Source organism: Triticum dicoccoides, chromosome 7A, assembly GCF_002162155.2.
Source record: "Triticum dicoccoides isolate Atlit2015 ecotype Zavitan chromosome 7A, WEW_v2.0, whole genome shotgun sequence".
Taxonomy (NCBI): Eukaryota; Viridiplantae; Streptophyta; class Magnoliopsida; order Poales; family Poaceae; genus Triticum; species Triticum dicoccoides.
The window spans coordinates 558,715,046-558,727,991 of record NC_041392.1 but is presented as its reverse complement, the minus strand read 5'-3'; the positions used below and the strand labels follow the sequence as shown (position 1 = coordinate 558,727,991).

The following is a 12,946-nucleotide window of genomic DNA, read 5'->3' as shown; positions in this document are numbered from 1 at the left end:
TTAAGGAGTACTCGTTGCAAAGAACACTTCATTTTTCCAGGTCGCGACAAGTGACGCACATGCAGCGCACCACTTATCGCAACCTGAGAGCCTTTTTTCGTAGATCCGTTTATTCAAAACGTTTTATCTTTTAAACCGTGCGTTCAAATCTCGAACCATTTTCACCATTGGATTCTCGCATCGAGATCTTCAAAACTAGATCCCATGTTGATAGGTTTTGATGAACTTTTTTTTTCACAAAAAACCGGACAAAAAAACCGAACCAGAAGCACGGTTTTTCCCTTTCCGAAAGAGGCACGCCCGTGCCTCTCGCGAAATCATGCCCGTGCCTCTCGTGGAAGCAAAACCGTAACTCTCGTGGAAGGAAAAAAACAGAAATCACGTCTTTTTTCGTTTCCGAGAGGCACGGCCGTGACTCTCGCGAAAGCACAACCGTGCCTCTCGTGGAAGCAAAATCGTGACTCTCGTGAAAGAAAAAAACAGAAAACACGTATTTTTTCCCTTTCTGAGAGGCACGGCCGTGACTTTCGCAAAAGCACAACCGTGCCTCTCACGAAAGCAAAACCGTGACTCTTGCGAAAGAAAAAAAACAAAAAACGTGTTTTGTTTTCCCTTTCCGAGAGGCACGACCGTGACTCTCGCGAAAGCACAACTGTGCCTCTCGCGGAAGCACAACCGTGCCTCTCGCGGAAGCAAAACCGTGACTCTCGCGAAAGGAAAAAAAACCGAAAACGCGTTTTTTTCATTTCTGAAAAGCACAACCGTGACTTTCGCTAAAGCACAACCGTGCCTCTCGCGAAAAAAACCATGACTTTCGCGAAAGAAAACAAAAGAAATTTTTGCGCGAATTTTTTTTCTATCGAAAAGCTAAGGAAGACCGGGGAAAACCAAAACGTCAAAAGAACCCGAAAAAAACGTTTAAAAAGCCGAAAACGCGTGCGAAAAAATAAATAAATAAATAAGTCCGGAGGGAGCGTCCAGAGTGCGACACGTGGCGAATGATTGAGAGCGCGCCAAATGACGTTGATCGTTGCAAGGCTCCCGAAGGAGCGCTCGTAACTAGTTGCTCCCTTAAAATAGACCGGGATTAAAGAGTTTGGTGTGTTAATTTAAGGGATTAAGAGTTCAGGGTTTGGTTTAACTTTCGCCTATCAATTCAAGGTTTGTTTTGAACTTTTTTCTTAAAGAACCAGCTAAGCAACCATGAGTGACCAAACAAATGGGCTGGCACATTACTGTAGCGTACAGGGAAATCCTCCATGTGAGAGCTTCCGTTTTGCTATAAGCTGAGAATTCCTAATTGGCGTGTTAAATTTCTTTTTCTTAGAGACAAATTTGGCGTGATAAGTAGCGCTCACGCAGTAGTAGATGGGTCAGCTCAGTTTTTTTCTTTCAAAAATGGTTAACAGGTGGGCCCGCAACTGTTGACCGGACCACCAACGACCACTGACCATTGACCGTGGATTGACTTTAGCAAAAAGGAAAAAGTTCTCAAAAATGAAAAAAAAAGTTTGAAAATTTGAAAAAAGACTAACAAATTCAAGAAAAAGTTCAAGAAATTTGAAGAAAGTATATGAAATCTGAAAGAAAATAACAAATTTGAGAAAAATGGACATTTCATAATTTGGAAAAAGTTCACAAAAATGAAAAAATCTCATGAATTTGAAAACAAATGTTCACAAATTATTTGAAAAAAGTTTGTAATGTGAAAGTTTAGCAATTTGAGAAAATAAATCATGAATTTAAGAAATATAAAGTTTACGAAATATTGAAAAAGTTTTCAATGTGGAAATAAGATCACGGAATTTGTGAAAAGTCAACGAAATTGATAAAACAAAAAACAAAAAAAGAAGGAAAAACAAAAAAACGATAAAGAAAAAAGTAATGGAAATGGTAATGGAAAAAACGAGAAACCGGTAAAGAAAATAGATGAACCGGCCCAGTTAGCTACCAGTGTGCGCGGCTTTGTTGAAATGCTTTCCAGTGACGCAACACACAGTAAATAGGATTGGTGCATATAGCTGGCCAATCCTATTGGGCGCAGGGATCATTAGTGACCGCCCTCCCCTCCCCTCACCCTGCTCCCACATATACATTTTTTAGCCGGCCTAGTCTTTTTCCTGGTTTTGAGAAGGTTCTAAAACGTTCTCAGACCAGGTTTTATGACTTTTATTGTGTTTTTTCTGCCTTTTTTGTTATTTTCTTGATTTTTCGTTTTCGTTTTATATATCTTATGGTCTTTTTTATTTCTTTTTTAAAACTTGTTTTCCTTTTCTTTTTTGAACATCTTTTTCTAAATTTCTGAACATTTTTTCTGAAATCATTAATACACTTTGAAATCATGGATATTTTTCAAATTTGTGAATATTTTTTATGTATTCATGAACATTTTTCAAATTCACGAAATTTTTGTACAAATTCATGAAGCCTTTTTAAAATCATTGGCATTTTTTGAATTACCGAACACTTTTTTTTTCAAATTGTGAAGATTCTTTCAAATTTGTGAACAATTTTTAGAATCTGCAAAAAAAATTGGAATTGTCAGAAAAAAGGGTGACATTTTTGGTAATGCATGATTTTTTTCGAATTGATGAACATTTTTTGAATCAACCAACATATTTTGGATCGATGAACTGTTTTATAATTCATGAATATTTTTCTGAACATTAAAAAATTCATGAACATGTTTGAATCTGCAAACATTTGTTCATTTTTTTGAATTTTTATTGAATTCGTGGATATCTTGGGAAATCATGAACATTGTTTGAATATGTGAAAAAACATCAATCCTGAGAACATTGTTTGAATTCAAAAAAAATCAAACTCGTGAATATTTTTTGGAAATTCGATTTTTGTTTTGGAACCCCAAGCATTATTTTAAATTCAGAACTGTTTTTAAACCCTGAACAATTTTATACAAGGAAAAAAACACAAAATGAAACAAAAATATAGGGGCTCCTCGCTCGCCCCCAATATGAGTCAGCTAGGTTGCTACCCAACGACCTGCACACGTAATAGGAGCTTCTCGCGGCTGTATAAAGCTTTTGCGCCTTCCGATGCGGTTAGTGTGGCAAGGTTCACTGGGCTGTGATCCCGACTTATATTGCATTTTTACATGTGATGTTATAGTAACTAGCTAAGTTACTCAAACTACTTCTTTTTTCATTAATTTATTGTCACATAAGCAAATTTACCGAGTTAGACTCAATGTTATTGCTGAAGTTACTTCCATCCCATTATGGCTAGTCTTATCACCTGTTAAAAAAAAGGTGCAGAAGAAGCCAGCACTTGAACCGTTGGTCGTAACACTTCCTCATAAATCCGTCGTTTTTCGTGTCTGTGGACCTGCTCGACTCCGCGTGGAAGAGATGATACTGGGAGGATCGACCTGCTGCTGCTTCACCCAGCTGCATCCCGCCGCCACCGCCGCCAGGCTGCGCTTGCCGCCGGCTCGCGCCGCGAACACCTCCTCCGAGCCGGCCGCCGCGCGTCTGAGGGCGGTGCTCGAGCAGGTGGACGACGAGCTGCGGAAGGGGAACGACGAGGCCGCGCTGTCCCTCGTGCGCGGCTCGCAGGGGGAGGGCGGCGGGCTCCGGTGCTTTGGCGCCGCGAGGCAGGTTGGTGTTCTCCTGATGCTGCGTATCATTCCTCGAGGCCTCGTCTTGCCTTTGCTCTCAACGCAATTGTTCACGTCCGATCGTCTCCGAATTAGAATGGGGATGAACTGATGAACAGAGGGTGTGAGTCAATAGATGTGAAAGATGTTAATGATTTTTTTCAGAGATGATTTTACTTGTCTATACCACTACTAGGTATGTGCCCGTGCGTTGCTACGGGAGCCAAATCTTGTAATTATGATGATTGCAATTTTTAAGGGAAGGTGTAACGTCTCGGGCATATAATTATGATGATTGCAATTTTTTAAAGGGAAGGTGTGACGTCCATTTGGTCATGTAATTATGGTGATTGAATCGAACCGTCACTTGCGAACCGGGGAAAAAAGATGGGGTGGATGGATGAAGGTGGACAGAACACGGTCCGTCGGCAGGAAAAGGAACCTTAGGTTCTTTTTAGATAGTATAGTAGAGATATAGTAACTTTGAATATTGGCTGTTGGGTGAAGCCAATCCTGCGGCAGAGAATTGGCAAATCTGAGCATTGTTGGCCATTGGATATCCTCTTCACCACACTAGATTCTGACACGTGTACTATCTAGATGACTCCATGGCTAAGGTTAAGCATAATGCACTATATACACGAAACTAAAAACATAGACGTCTCTCTTTTGTTCTAGAATCTTTCGGACTTTCTGCTAACTCTTTTCTTCTAAATGAATTCTCATTCCTTTTCTCTAAGCACATGCATTTCACATTTATTTTAGATTCTTCCATATTTTAGTTGTCTAAGTATTTTTTTGGCTCTAAAAGAATTGCCATTCATTTTTTACTTTATTTTATCTTTTCTTCAAGACTCTCATAGTACTTTCATAAATTTAATTTTGACTGGGATGGACTACAAGGACTAAATCTGCATCTTATACTTCATACATATGTGACTAAATTTACATGTTTACCTGTTATAATGTGATATGTCAATATTTAATCATACTTTGGTTATCTAAGCCTGACGTACAATGCACGTGTACCTTACCAGTATGTTTAGTGTGCAGTTTATTCGTAGTTTGGTTGACGTAATGATCAGTTGCATATGCTTTAAGTTTAGAACCACCATGATTTTGGATAGTTTCAAACTTAAAACAAATGTGTGGAGTACTATAGGGCTGTTTTGTTGGACGGAATTAGTAAGAGGTTTTACGGCCCATGATTTGGATATTGGGCATGGGAATTTGAGGTTCCAAATCTTACAGAAAAAATTCCGAAGCCTTGTCACGTAGCAGGGGCCTCCTGCATCTGCATACCAAAAAAAAAAGAACTGATCCTTTTTTACGAGGGAAACCGAACCTAGAAACCACACAAGGCTAGGTTTATTACAGAAAACCGAGTGAAAACTACCACAACTCCATGGGCCGTGGCCACACCACCTACCCATCGCCTATAAAGTCTGATCTAGATTTTTTTCCCATCACTGTACGGAGGGCATTTGCGAATATTTCTACACCGTAGAGTATATTAAAATTACATGGAAAAACTATTGATGGTGTCTGGTGCCAGTCTGCTACATATTTGGCTAGCAAACAATGCAACTTTAAACTAAATTGACTGACGACAATGCAGCTTTGCTAGTATTTACTAGCAAACGGAGCAACTTTTTAAAAAATGTTACAGTTACTTTAATGGTGATAAACCAATGTGAACAATCTGCATGAATGTACGATAAGAATATTTTCATGCTATCATTTATCCAAACTAATGCTCGAAATATTCTCCACCATTGCATGGCAGGCAACTGCAAGTATTTCTATGTTGAAGGTTATATTCAAAACAATTACATGGAAAAACTGTTGTTGATCTTTAGTGCCAGTGCACATATTTGACAAGCAAACACTTCAACTTTGCTCCTTTGTGCTGTGTCATTTCCACCTGTTAGAATGTGCTACATTTTGATAAGGAAGAAAGTGAAGCTTTACCTTTATCCTTTTTTTAGAATGTTATGTAGCATACTAACTCTGCTGTTTTATACCAAAATCTCTATTAGGTACCTCAAAGGCTTTATAAACTAGATGAGCTTAAGCTAAATGGGATCGATACTTCTTCTTTCCTATCTCCTGTGGATCAGACTTTGGGATCAATTGAGAGAAATCTCCAAATTGCCGCGCTTCTTGGAAGTCTTTCTGTTTCATTTGCGTTTGAGCTTTCTCAACTCCAAGCTCTGCTTACCTTTGTCGGCCTACTATTCGTGTGGTCTGTTGATTTGGTGAGTTACTATTTACTTGACTACTCGGCCTTGTAGATCATCAGTTACATATCTTGTTGCTAACCATTTACTTGACTACTCGGCCTTGCGTATCATCTGTTACATGTCTTGTTGCTGACTGGCTGTTGAACTGTTACTATTCGCGTGGTGTTGTTATTTCAAAGCATATGCTTGGGCCATGTGTGCTTTGCGGCTACCTTTTTGCAGTTTTTAACAACAATCTTTAACTTTTTATCTCCATCTCTTGGAGGAAACTCAATTATCAAAGGTAGTGAATAGATATTCTCTGCAGTACCGATCTGATCATCTTGTTGTGTGCTTCTTTGGTGCCAATGACCTTGAGTTTTTGTTCAATTTCGAATAAGCAGTCCTATTAGTTTGCATTCATACACATCCAACATCATAGCTTCCTAGTATGTTTCTTGGAAGTGTGGTTGATTCAGCTAAGTTTATACGTACTTGCAGCCATCACTTAGAGAAAAATCCATATAAAAATAATGTACTCCCTCCGTCCCATAATATAAGACATTTTTTTACACCACAACAACAACAACAAAGCTTTAGTCCCAAGCAAGTTGGGGTAGGCTAGAGGTGAAACCCATAAGATCTCGCAACCAACTCATGGCTCTGGCACATGGATAGCAAGCTTCCACGCACCCCTGTCCATAGCTAGCTCTTTGTCGATACTCCAATCCTTCAGGTCTCTCTTAACGGACTCCTCCCATGTCAAAATCGGTCGACCCCGCCCTCTCTTGACATTCTCCGCACGCTTTAGCCGTCCGCTATGCACTGGAGCTTCTGGAGGCCTGCGCTGAATATGCCCAAACCATCTCAAACGATGTTGGACAAGCTTCTCCTCAATTGGTGCTACCCCAACTCTATCTCGTATATCATCATTCCGGACTCGATCCTTCCTCGTGTGGCCACACATCCATCTCAACATACGCATCTCCGCCACACCTAACTGTTGCACATGTCGCCTTTTAGTCGGCCAACACTCCGCGCCATACAACATTGCGGGTCGAACCGCCGTCCTGTAGAACTTACATCACACTAGTGTCAAAAAACATCTTACATTATAGACAGAGGGAGTAGAACATTAGTCCTAAATTTTCCCACGGAAATGGTATAATCACTTGAGTCAGCCATCTGTTGCTTGAACTTACATGGCTACAGCTTTCTAGATATATTACAATGGAGGGGGGAGAAACTTGGTTCTTGACACAATTGCTCACAGTCTCAGCGAGAAGTACCACAACAGAGTTATTGAGGTATACAAACCACAATTTCAATAATATTCCATACTCGAACAAAATTTCAATAATATTCCATTCTTGAACAAACTTTCAATATATGCCATTCTTGAACAATGCGAGCAATCATAATTCTAAACAATTAATATCCTATATATGGAATATGTGAAGCATGAAGCTGGTCACTTCTTGATAGCATACTTGCTTGGAGTGCTTCCGAAGGAATATACTATCACATGTTTAGATACACTTATGAAACAAGGATCACTGAACGTGCAAGCTGGGACAGCTTTTGTGGATTTTGAGTTTGTTGAAGAGGTTAGTTTTCTAACTCAATTCTTAATATTGTAATAATCTTTGAAGTATCTTATGTATGCACCAGTCTAATGGTTATTTCCATTTTCAGATCAATACAGGCAAATTGTCTGCGAAGGTGAGAGTCTCTAAATTATTGTTTTTTTGCAAAGCACGCAAAAATGATGTAATATGTTATTCATTGTTCGTCATGGTCTAGTTTCAAATCCCGGCAAAAAATAAAGGTCTAATTCCAACTGAAAATCGGCATCGGCGTCAGAACTCAGAGCTGCCACAATGAATATACTGATTATATGCTTTCACCGAAGTTAAACTGAGATCTAATTAAACTAGTGTTGGATCATTGAAAATATGGATAAGTTTTATTGATATAAAAACACACAGTAGGCAACTAGTAATCCCCATTCCAAAGCTCTCTGCTTGGTTTACTTCGACCTAAACTGACTGCCATTTTAACACATAATTAGCATATTCTGGGAAGGGCGCAATTATTGCCACCCCATGAACTACTGCTTCTTCAGTGAATAGATATGTACAAAATCACAAGGTATTACACAATTTATTGTCTCCCGATAGCAATTCAGATTTGTGATTGACCTGGCAATAAGTTGGATCTAATGGCAGATGCTGAACAAGTTCTCATGTATTGCACTGGCCGGAGTAGCAACCGAGTATCTTCTGTATGGATACGCCGAAGGAGGACTAGATGACGTTAACAAGGTTTTCCGGCATTTAGTTTACTTACGTTCTAAGTTGACAAAACATCATGTAACCCAATCCTCTAATTATCTGCTCTGCACTTTCGTGTTTCTTCCATTAACAGCTGGATGGACTGTTCAAGAGCCTGGGATTCACCCAGAACAAAGCTGATTCACAGGTGAGGTGGGCTGTGCTAAACATCGTTCTGATCCTGCGCCGCCATGAAAAAGCTAGATCGAAGCTTAAGGAGGCAATGTCTTCTGGGAGGTCAGTTGGATCTTGCATCGAGGTCATAGAAGAGAACATAAACCCCGAGGATATTTGATAGCTGGTGGGAACTCTGAACACTGAAGACAGTGCACACTGGTGCTGACCATACAGATTGCAGCGGTATAAACCTTTGTGGTGTATTTGTCTTTGTACTGTATATTCAGTTTGTAATTTGACAATGAAGGCTGAGTCTACAATTTTTTGGCCTCGACTACAACGCAGAAATACAGTTGGTAATCGGTGCGACGCTGTAACCCCCCAAAGCATTAACCAAACGGAGGTTGGACTTGATTTTCAGATAACAATTCTAATGTAGTACAGTTCCGTTGACACCCGGAAATGTTTGAATTGAAGTTAATCGCCAATTCTACTTCTCATGGGACTGCAAAATGGTGGTGGTGAATTCCATTTTATCTATGGTTTAAGGTGTTTTCAGTGTAGACTGTGTTGCAGTGACAACAATAGTAGTAGACAATAATTTGGGTATCTGTGTTGCAGTGACAAAAATAGTAGGCAAAAATTTGTGCTCTTAGCCTCACCATTTTCGGATTGGTGAGCAGAAGATGGGGGAAATAATAACGTACAACAAAGGGGCAACCATAGTACAGAAGCAGCGGAGCAATGATCATTTTCTAAATTTCTAAATGTTAATGTTCTTATCCTATATTATTATGCAAAGAATAGACATGAAATATGTTTGTTGAACGTTCGGTTTTTAGTCGCTGTGTGGCAAGCTGCACACCATCAAATGCGCCGTAATCTGTTGCTTGATGTGGCACGTCCTGCATGATCATTGTTGTAGCTGAACCACCAGGGCGTCGCGCTTCACATAAATCGCAGGGACATGGCGCATCGAAGAATAAATTGTATAACAGCACATGATTTGGAAACCTTTTAGATTCTCTACCATTTCTTGTGGTGTATGTAGTCTCTGTATGCTGAATCAGGTACGTAACTGAGCATGCATCCTAATCCTGATCATGGCATTGGAGAAGGCTCCTTTGAGCACTTCGGCAGGTTGAATTGTACTCTTCGCTCCGCAAAGTCTGGTGGCCGCTGGTATACAACTGAAGCCGCATGAATCAAGATGCCGGCAGTCAGACCCCAGATTACATACGTCTTGTCACCTTTCTCATAATCAAAGTGGTGAAGTGTGAACGCCTGCCCCATCCATTCTCGCTCCTCAGATCTCCTGCGCTCATCCTGACAAAGGGATCCAAGGGAAAACGGCTTTCAGTACATTCTAAGATTTCAAGAAAAAAATAAGAAATTTCTTGTGCCACTACTGCTGCGTAAGATCTATCATAGTTAGCTACTATGGCTAAGTATTTTTCAGTATACATATTATTGTAGCACAATACATCACACAGCATGGTAATTCATGTGGTTCACTTCTTTCCAGTTGACTGGTCATTTTCGCGGTAAATTGCAAATATCATGAACATGCAACCCAGGCTTACATAAGTACCATAGCCTAAAAGCCTAAATAAAGATTGTATATAGCCCATTAATTAGCATGTGAAAACATACTGATAGCACTGACCTTGAGGAACATCTCTAGGGGTACATCAAAAATGTCGTCCACCTCATCAACATTAAGGACAGGTTTGAAAGCCTGTATATCTGAGAGTATGCCAACAACAGGAACAACTACCAGAAGATGCTGCCAAAGAAATGGAGAATATTAATCTGATGGAAGTCTATCACTTCAAAACACCAAAACGGTGAGAGGGCACGAGACAAAACAAAGGGAGCTCCTGGCCTAAGGCCTATGTCTTAGCCATTTTACTACAATGAATTCAGTGATAAAACCAGGCTTCCTCTGCAGCAGGTGATATGCATTTCAATTCTATATTATTCATCAATAAATTAGCATTATTTTCTTCTATATATTTCACATAAACGTCATGTAATGAAATGGCAGAATTAAAGTAATCTTCAGAGGCATGTGACAAGTGCGGTGAAAGGCAACATGTGTTACATAACATCAAAAACAGTGCCTAGATTGTAACGCAATCCTTAGTGCAATCAATTCCTAAACAAGACCATTAAGAATGCAAAAATGATCACGTGCACCACCTTGAAAAGCAAAAGATAACATATACGACCTAAACAAGCTGCCTAGCCCCAAGTTAAATTGTGGTACACTTTTGGTCCATTTCAAATTAGTCAATTTTTTCATCTTTCAGATTAATGTTTCACTTGCTATGCAACTTTCCAAGAGAGCTCGTGACATTAATTTTGAGATATGAAAAGGACAAAAAGATAACATTCTATTTGACAAAAGAGGACTGTAAAGAACAGCCTGCTACATGACCCTCAAGACATCTATAAGTAATAAGCATATCCTAAATCTTAGCTGCATGCATGCGTTTTTTCGAAGTCTAAGAAGAAGGAAAAAAACTAGCATGCGTTTCAGTGATGCACTTAAATAATCTGTCCTGCTGTACGATGTGATCTTTTTAGTAGGGGTATAAGCGAGAACCCATTGACATTTTACCTTGGACAAGAAGTGCTCAAGCGAGGAGACGACAGTGACCAAGGCTGGATCAAGCCCAATCTCCTCCTTTGCCTCCCTTAATGCCGTTGCTGCATCATCAGCATCACCCTCCTCTGCCTTTCCTCCGGGCAATGCAACCTCCCCTGCAAATCTCAATTGGGGAAAACAAAATCAGACAGGGTTTATCAAGCTCGTGTCTGGGTTGGCATCCATTTGTTAACCTGATTGTTCAAATATAAAAGCTAAGACAAGCCAAACCAGCGCTGAACAGAGAGCTAGGTTAAAAATCTAAATTTTCTTGTAAGAATATTGGGTATTCGTAGGAACCTTTAGATTTTTGCAGTATATTATGGAACTTGTAGCCTTTTCTGGGGGAAAATTTTCATATACACTAAAATGTATCAAATGACGACTATTAAATTAGAATGATGTAGAATGCATATTTACCAAGGGACTATCAGATTTTATATACCAAGGGATTTCTCCAAATCGCTCCGCGCTGACCAAAACCTCAAGACCAGCATACGTGTGCTTAGCCCATGTACATAACAAGTTCTGAATATAGGCCACTGTACTTACCTGGTCTAATAAGAGACAAAACATCATGGTAGCATAAACTAACTGAACACCATGGTAGCATACCTACTCGCAAGGAATAATTTTTAAGAGCTTGCTAGAAGAACCGGGAGCCAATGAATTAAGATTGATGATAAACAACAGTCGTTACACACAGTTTACTATATTAAAACCCGTATGGGCTCAGCAGTACAAACATCTGAATTCTGAATGCTGCTAAACACCAACGCTTTCTACTAGATTCTGCTTCAACTTCCAACCAGAAGCCGAATTCTTCACTTGAATTCCCCTTGATAAAATTCGGAGAAGTACAAAAGCGAAATAGCAATTCAGGCACCTATGGGCCGTAAAATGGAACCTGAAAGCGAAATGTAGGATGCTTCAGCCCCTGAAGCCCAACTTGCGCATACACCGACATTCCCCTAAAATTTTTTACCGGGGCGCCACGATTCGGATCGATCAAAAGCTGCCACGAAGAAGCGAGCGAGCTGCTCACCGGAGTGGGTGGAGAGTGAGGAAGCGCGCTTGGTGAGGAGGACACGCAGCTCGCCGGCAGCGTCGTGGAAGAGGCAGACCAGCACGGCGGCTCTCCGCGGCTGAAACAGGTTGGCTGCGGCGGGGGTCGCCGCTGTGGAGGGATCGCCGGAGTAAGGGGAGGGAGGCGCCTGGTGGAGCCTAAGCCGTCGGATGAGAGCCTCGATGCTCGTGCCTGGCTCCTTCTCCATGGAAGCTTTGAGGGATAGATCGGAGGTGTTGGGCCGCTTGAGCTTGCTGCTTTTTTTCCTCACAAAAACCCGCAGCGCGTTTGGTTGTTTAAGGGAGGGATTGGGAATTTATGAGAGGGAGTTGTATAAGGGATTATGCTTGGCAAGTGGACTATTAGTTCTAATCCCACGTTTGGTGTGGGGTGAAAATTATATGTGGGAATAATTCTAATGAACAATGGAGAAAGAAGGGGACACGCAAATGTTGAAACAAAATCGTAACATGTGAAGGCAAAAAAGAGAGTAGAAAAGGGAAATAGATCTGCATCGGTTTGTGAAGGAAAGATAAACGAATCAAACTTTATTACGTAGCAAAATCAGATGGGCTACACGCTGCTGGCTGCCCCTCTTGCATGAGATGTGCTTGTGCTTGGCATTGCATCTGCAGATTAGTAAACAGTTAGAGCTGGCCGATTTATTTGGAGGAAAAATAATGTCGCTGCAAGTAGGATTTCCGTGGAGTTTTTTCTTTCTTTGTGGGAGGTGGGCCAATAAATCTGTAACAATTTTCTTCCAGGCGCCAACTCCCATTCCTTTGCGGAATTACCAGGGTCCCTCCAAGGAAGAGATCGATGGGAGTTGGGCCTCCTAATTCCCCTTCCCCTTACCTTGTTAATTCCCAAGTCCATGAACCAATCAAGAGATTTTTAGACCCAGCCACCTTAAATTCCCATTCCCTAGCTCCAACTCCCCCC

The 12,946-nt window shown here is 40.6% G+C and overlaps 2 protein-coding genes across 3 annotated transcripts; one reads left to right on the top strand and one right to left on the bottom strand.

The window, feature by feature from the left end:
- Nucleotides 1-3,324: 3,324 nt before the first annotated feature.
- On the top strand, nucleotides 3,325-8,751 carry LOC119329464. Of its 2 annotated transcripts, XR_005159545.1 has the most exons (8): nucleotides 3,325-3,617; nucleotides 5,656-5,874; nucleotides 7,059-7,145; nucleotides 7,299-7,445; nucleotides 7,534-7,560; nucleotides 8,067-8,162; nucleotides 8,266-8,531; nucleotides 8,634-8,751. XR_005159545.1 is itself a non-coding variant. In XM_037602515.1 (7 exons), exons 1-7 carry the CDS (start codon nucleotides 3,369-3,371, stop codon nucleotides 8,464-8,466), a joined length of 1,026 nt encoding a protein of 341 aa, XP_037458412.1. In that variant the 5' UTR covers nucleotides 3,325-3,368; the 3' UTR covers nucleotides 8,467-8,741. The 2 variants fall into 2 exon arrangements, 1 of the variants encoding a protein (XP_037458412.1); XM_037602515.1 differs by having other exon boundaries at nucleotides 8,266-8,741.
- A 128-nt stretch (nucleotides 8,752-8,879) lies between these two features.
- LOC119329465 (nudix hydrolase 15, mitochondrial-like) lies at nucleotides 8,880-12,296 on the bottom strand. Its single transcript, XM_037602516.1, has 4 exons — nucleotides 11,984-12,296; nucleotides 10,912-11,054; nucleotides 9,955-10,074; nucleotides 8,880-9,614 (listed from the first exon to the last, which is right to left on the bottom strand). Exons 1-4 carry the CDS (start codon nucleotides 12,210-12,212, stop codon nucleotides 9,390-9,392), a joined length of 717 nt encoding a protein of 238 aa, XP_037458413.1. The 5' UTR covers nucleotides 12,213-12,296; the 3' UTR covers nucleotides 8,880-9,389.
- Nucleotides 12,297-12,946: the final 650 nt, after the last annotated feature.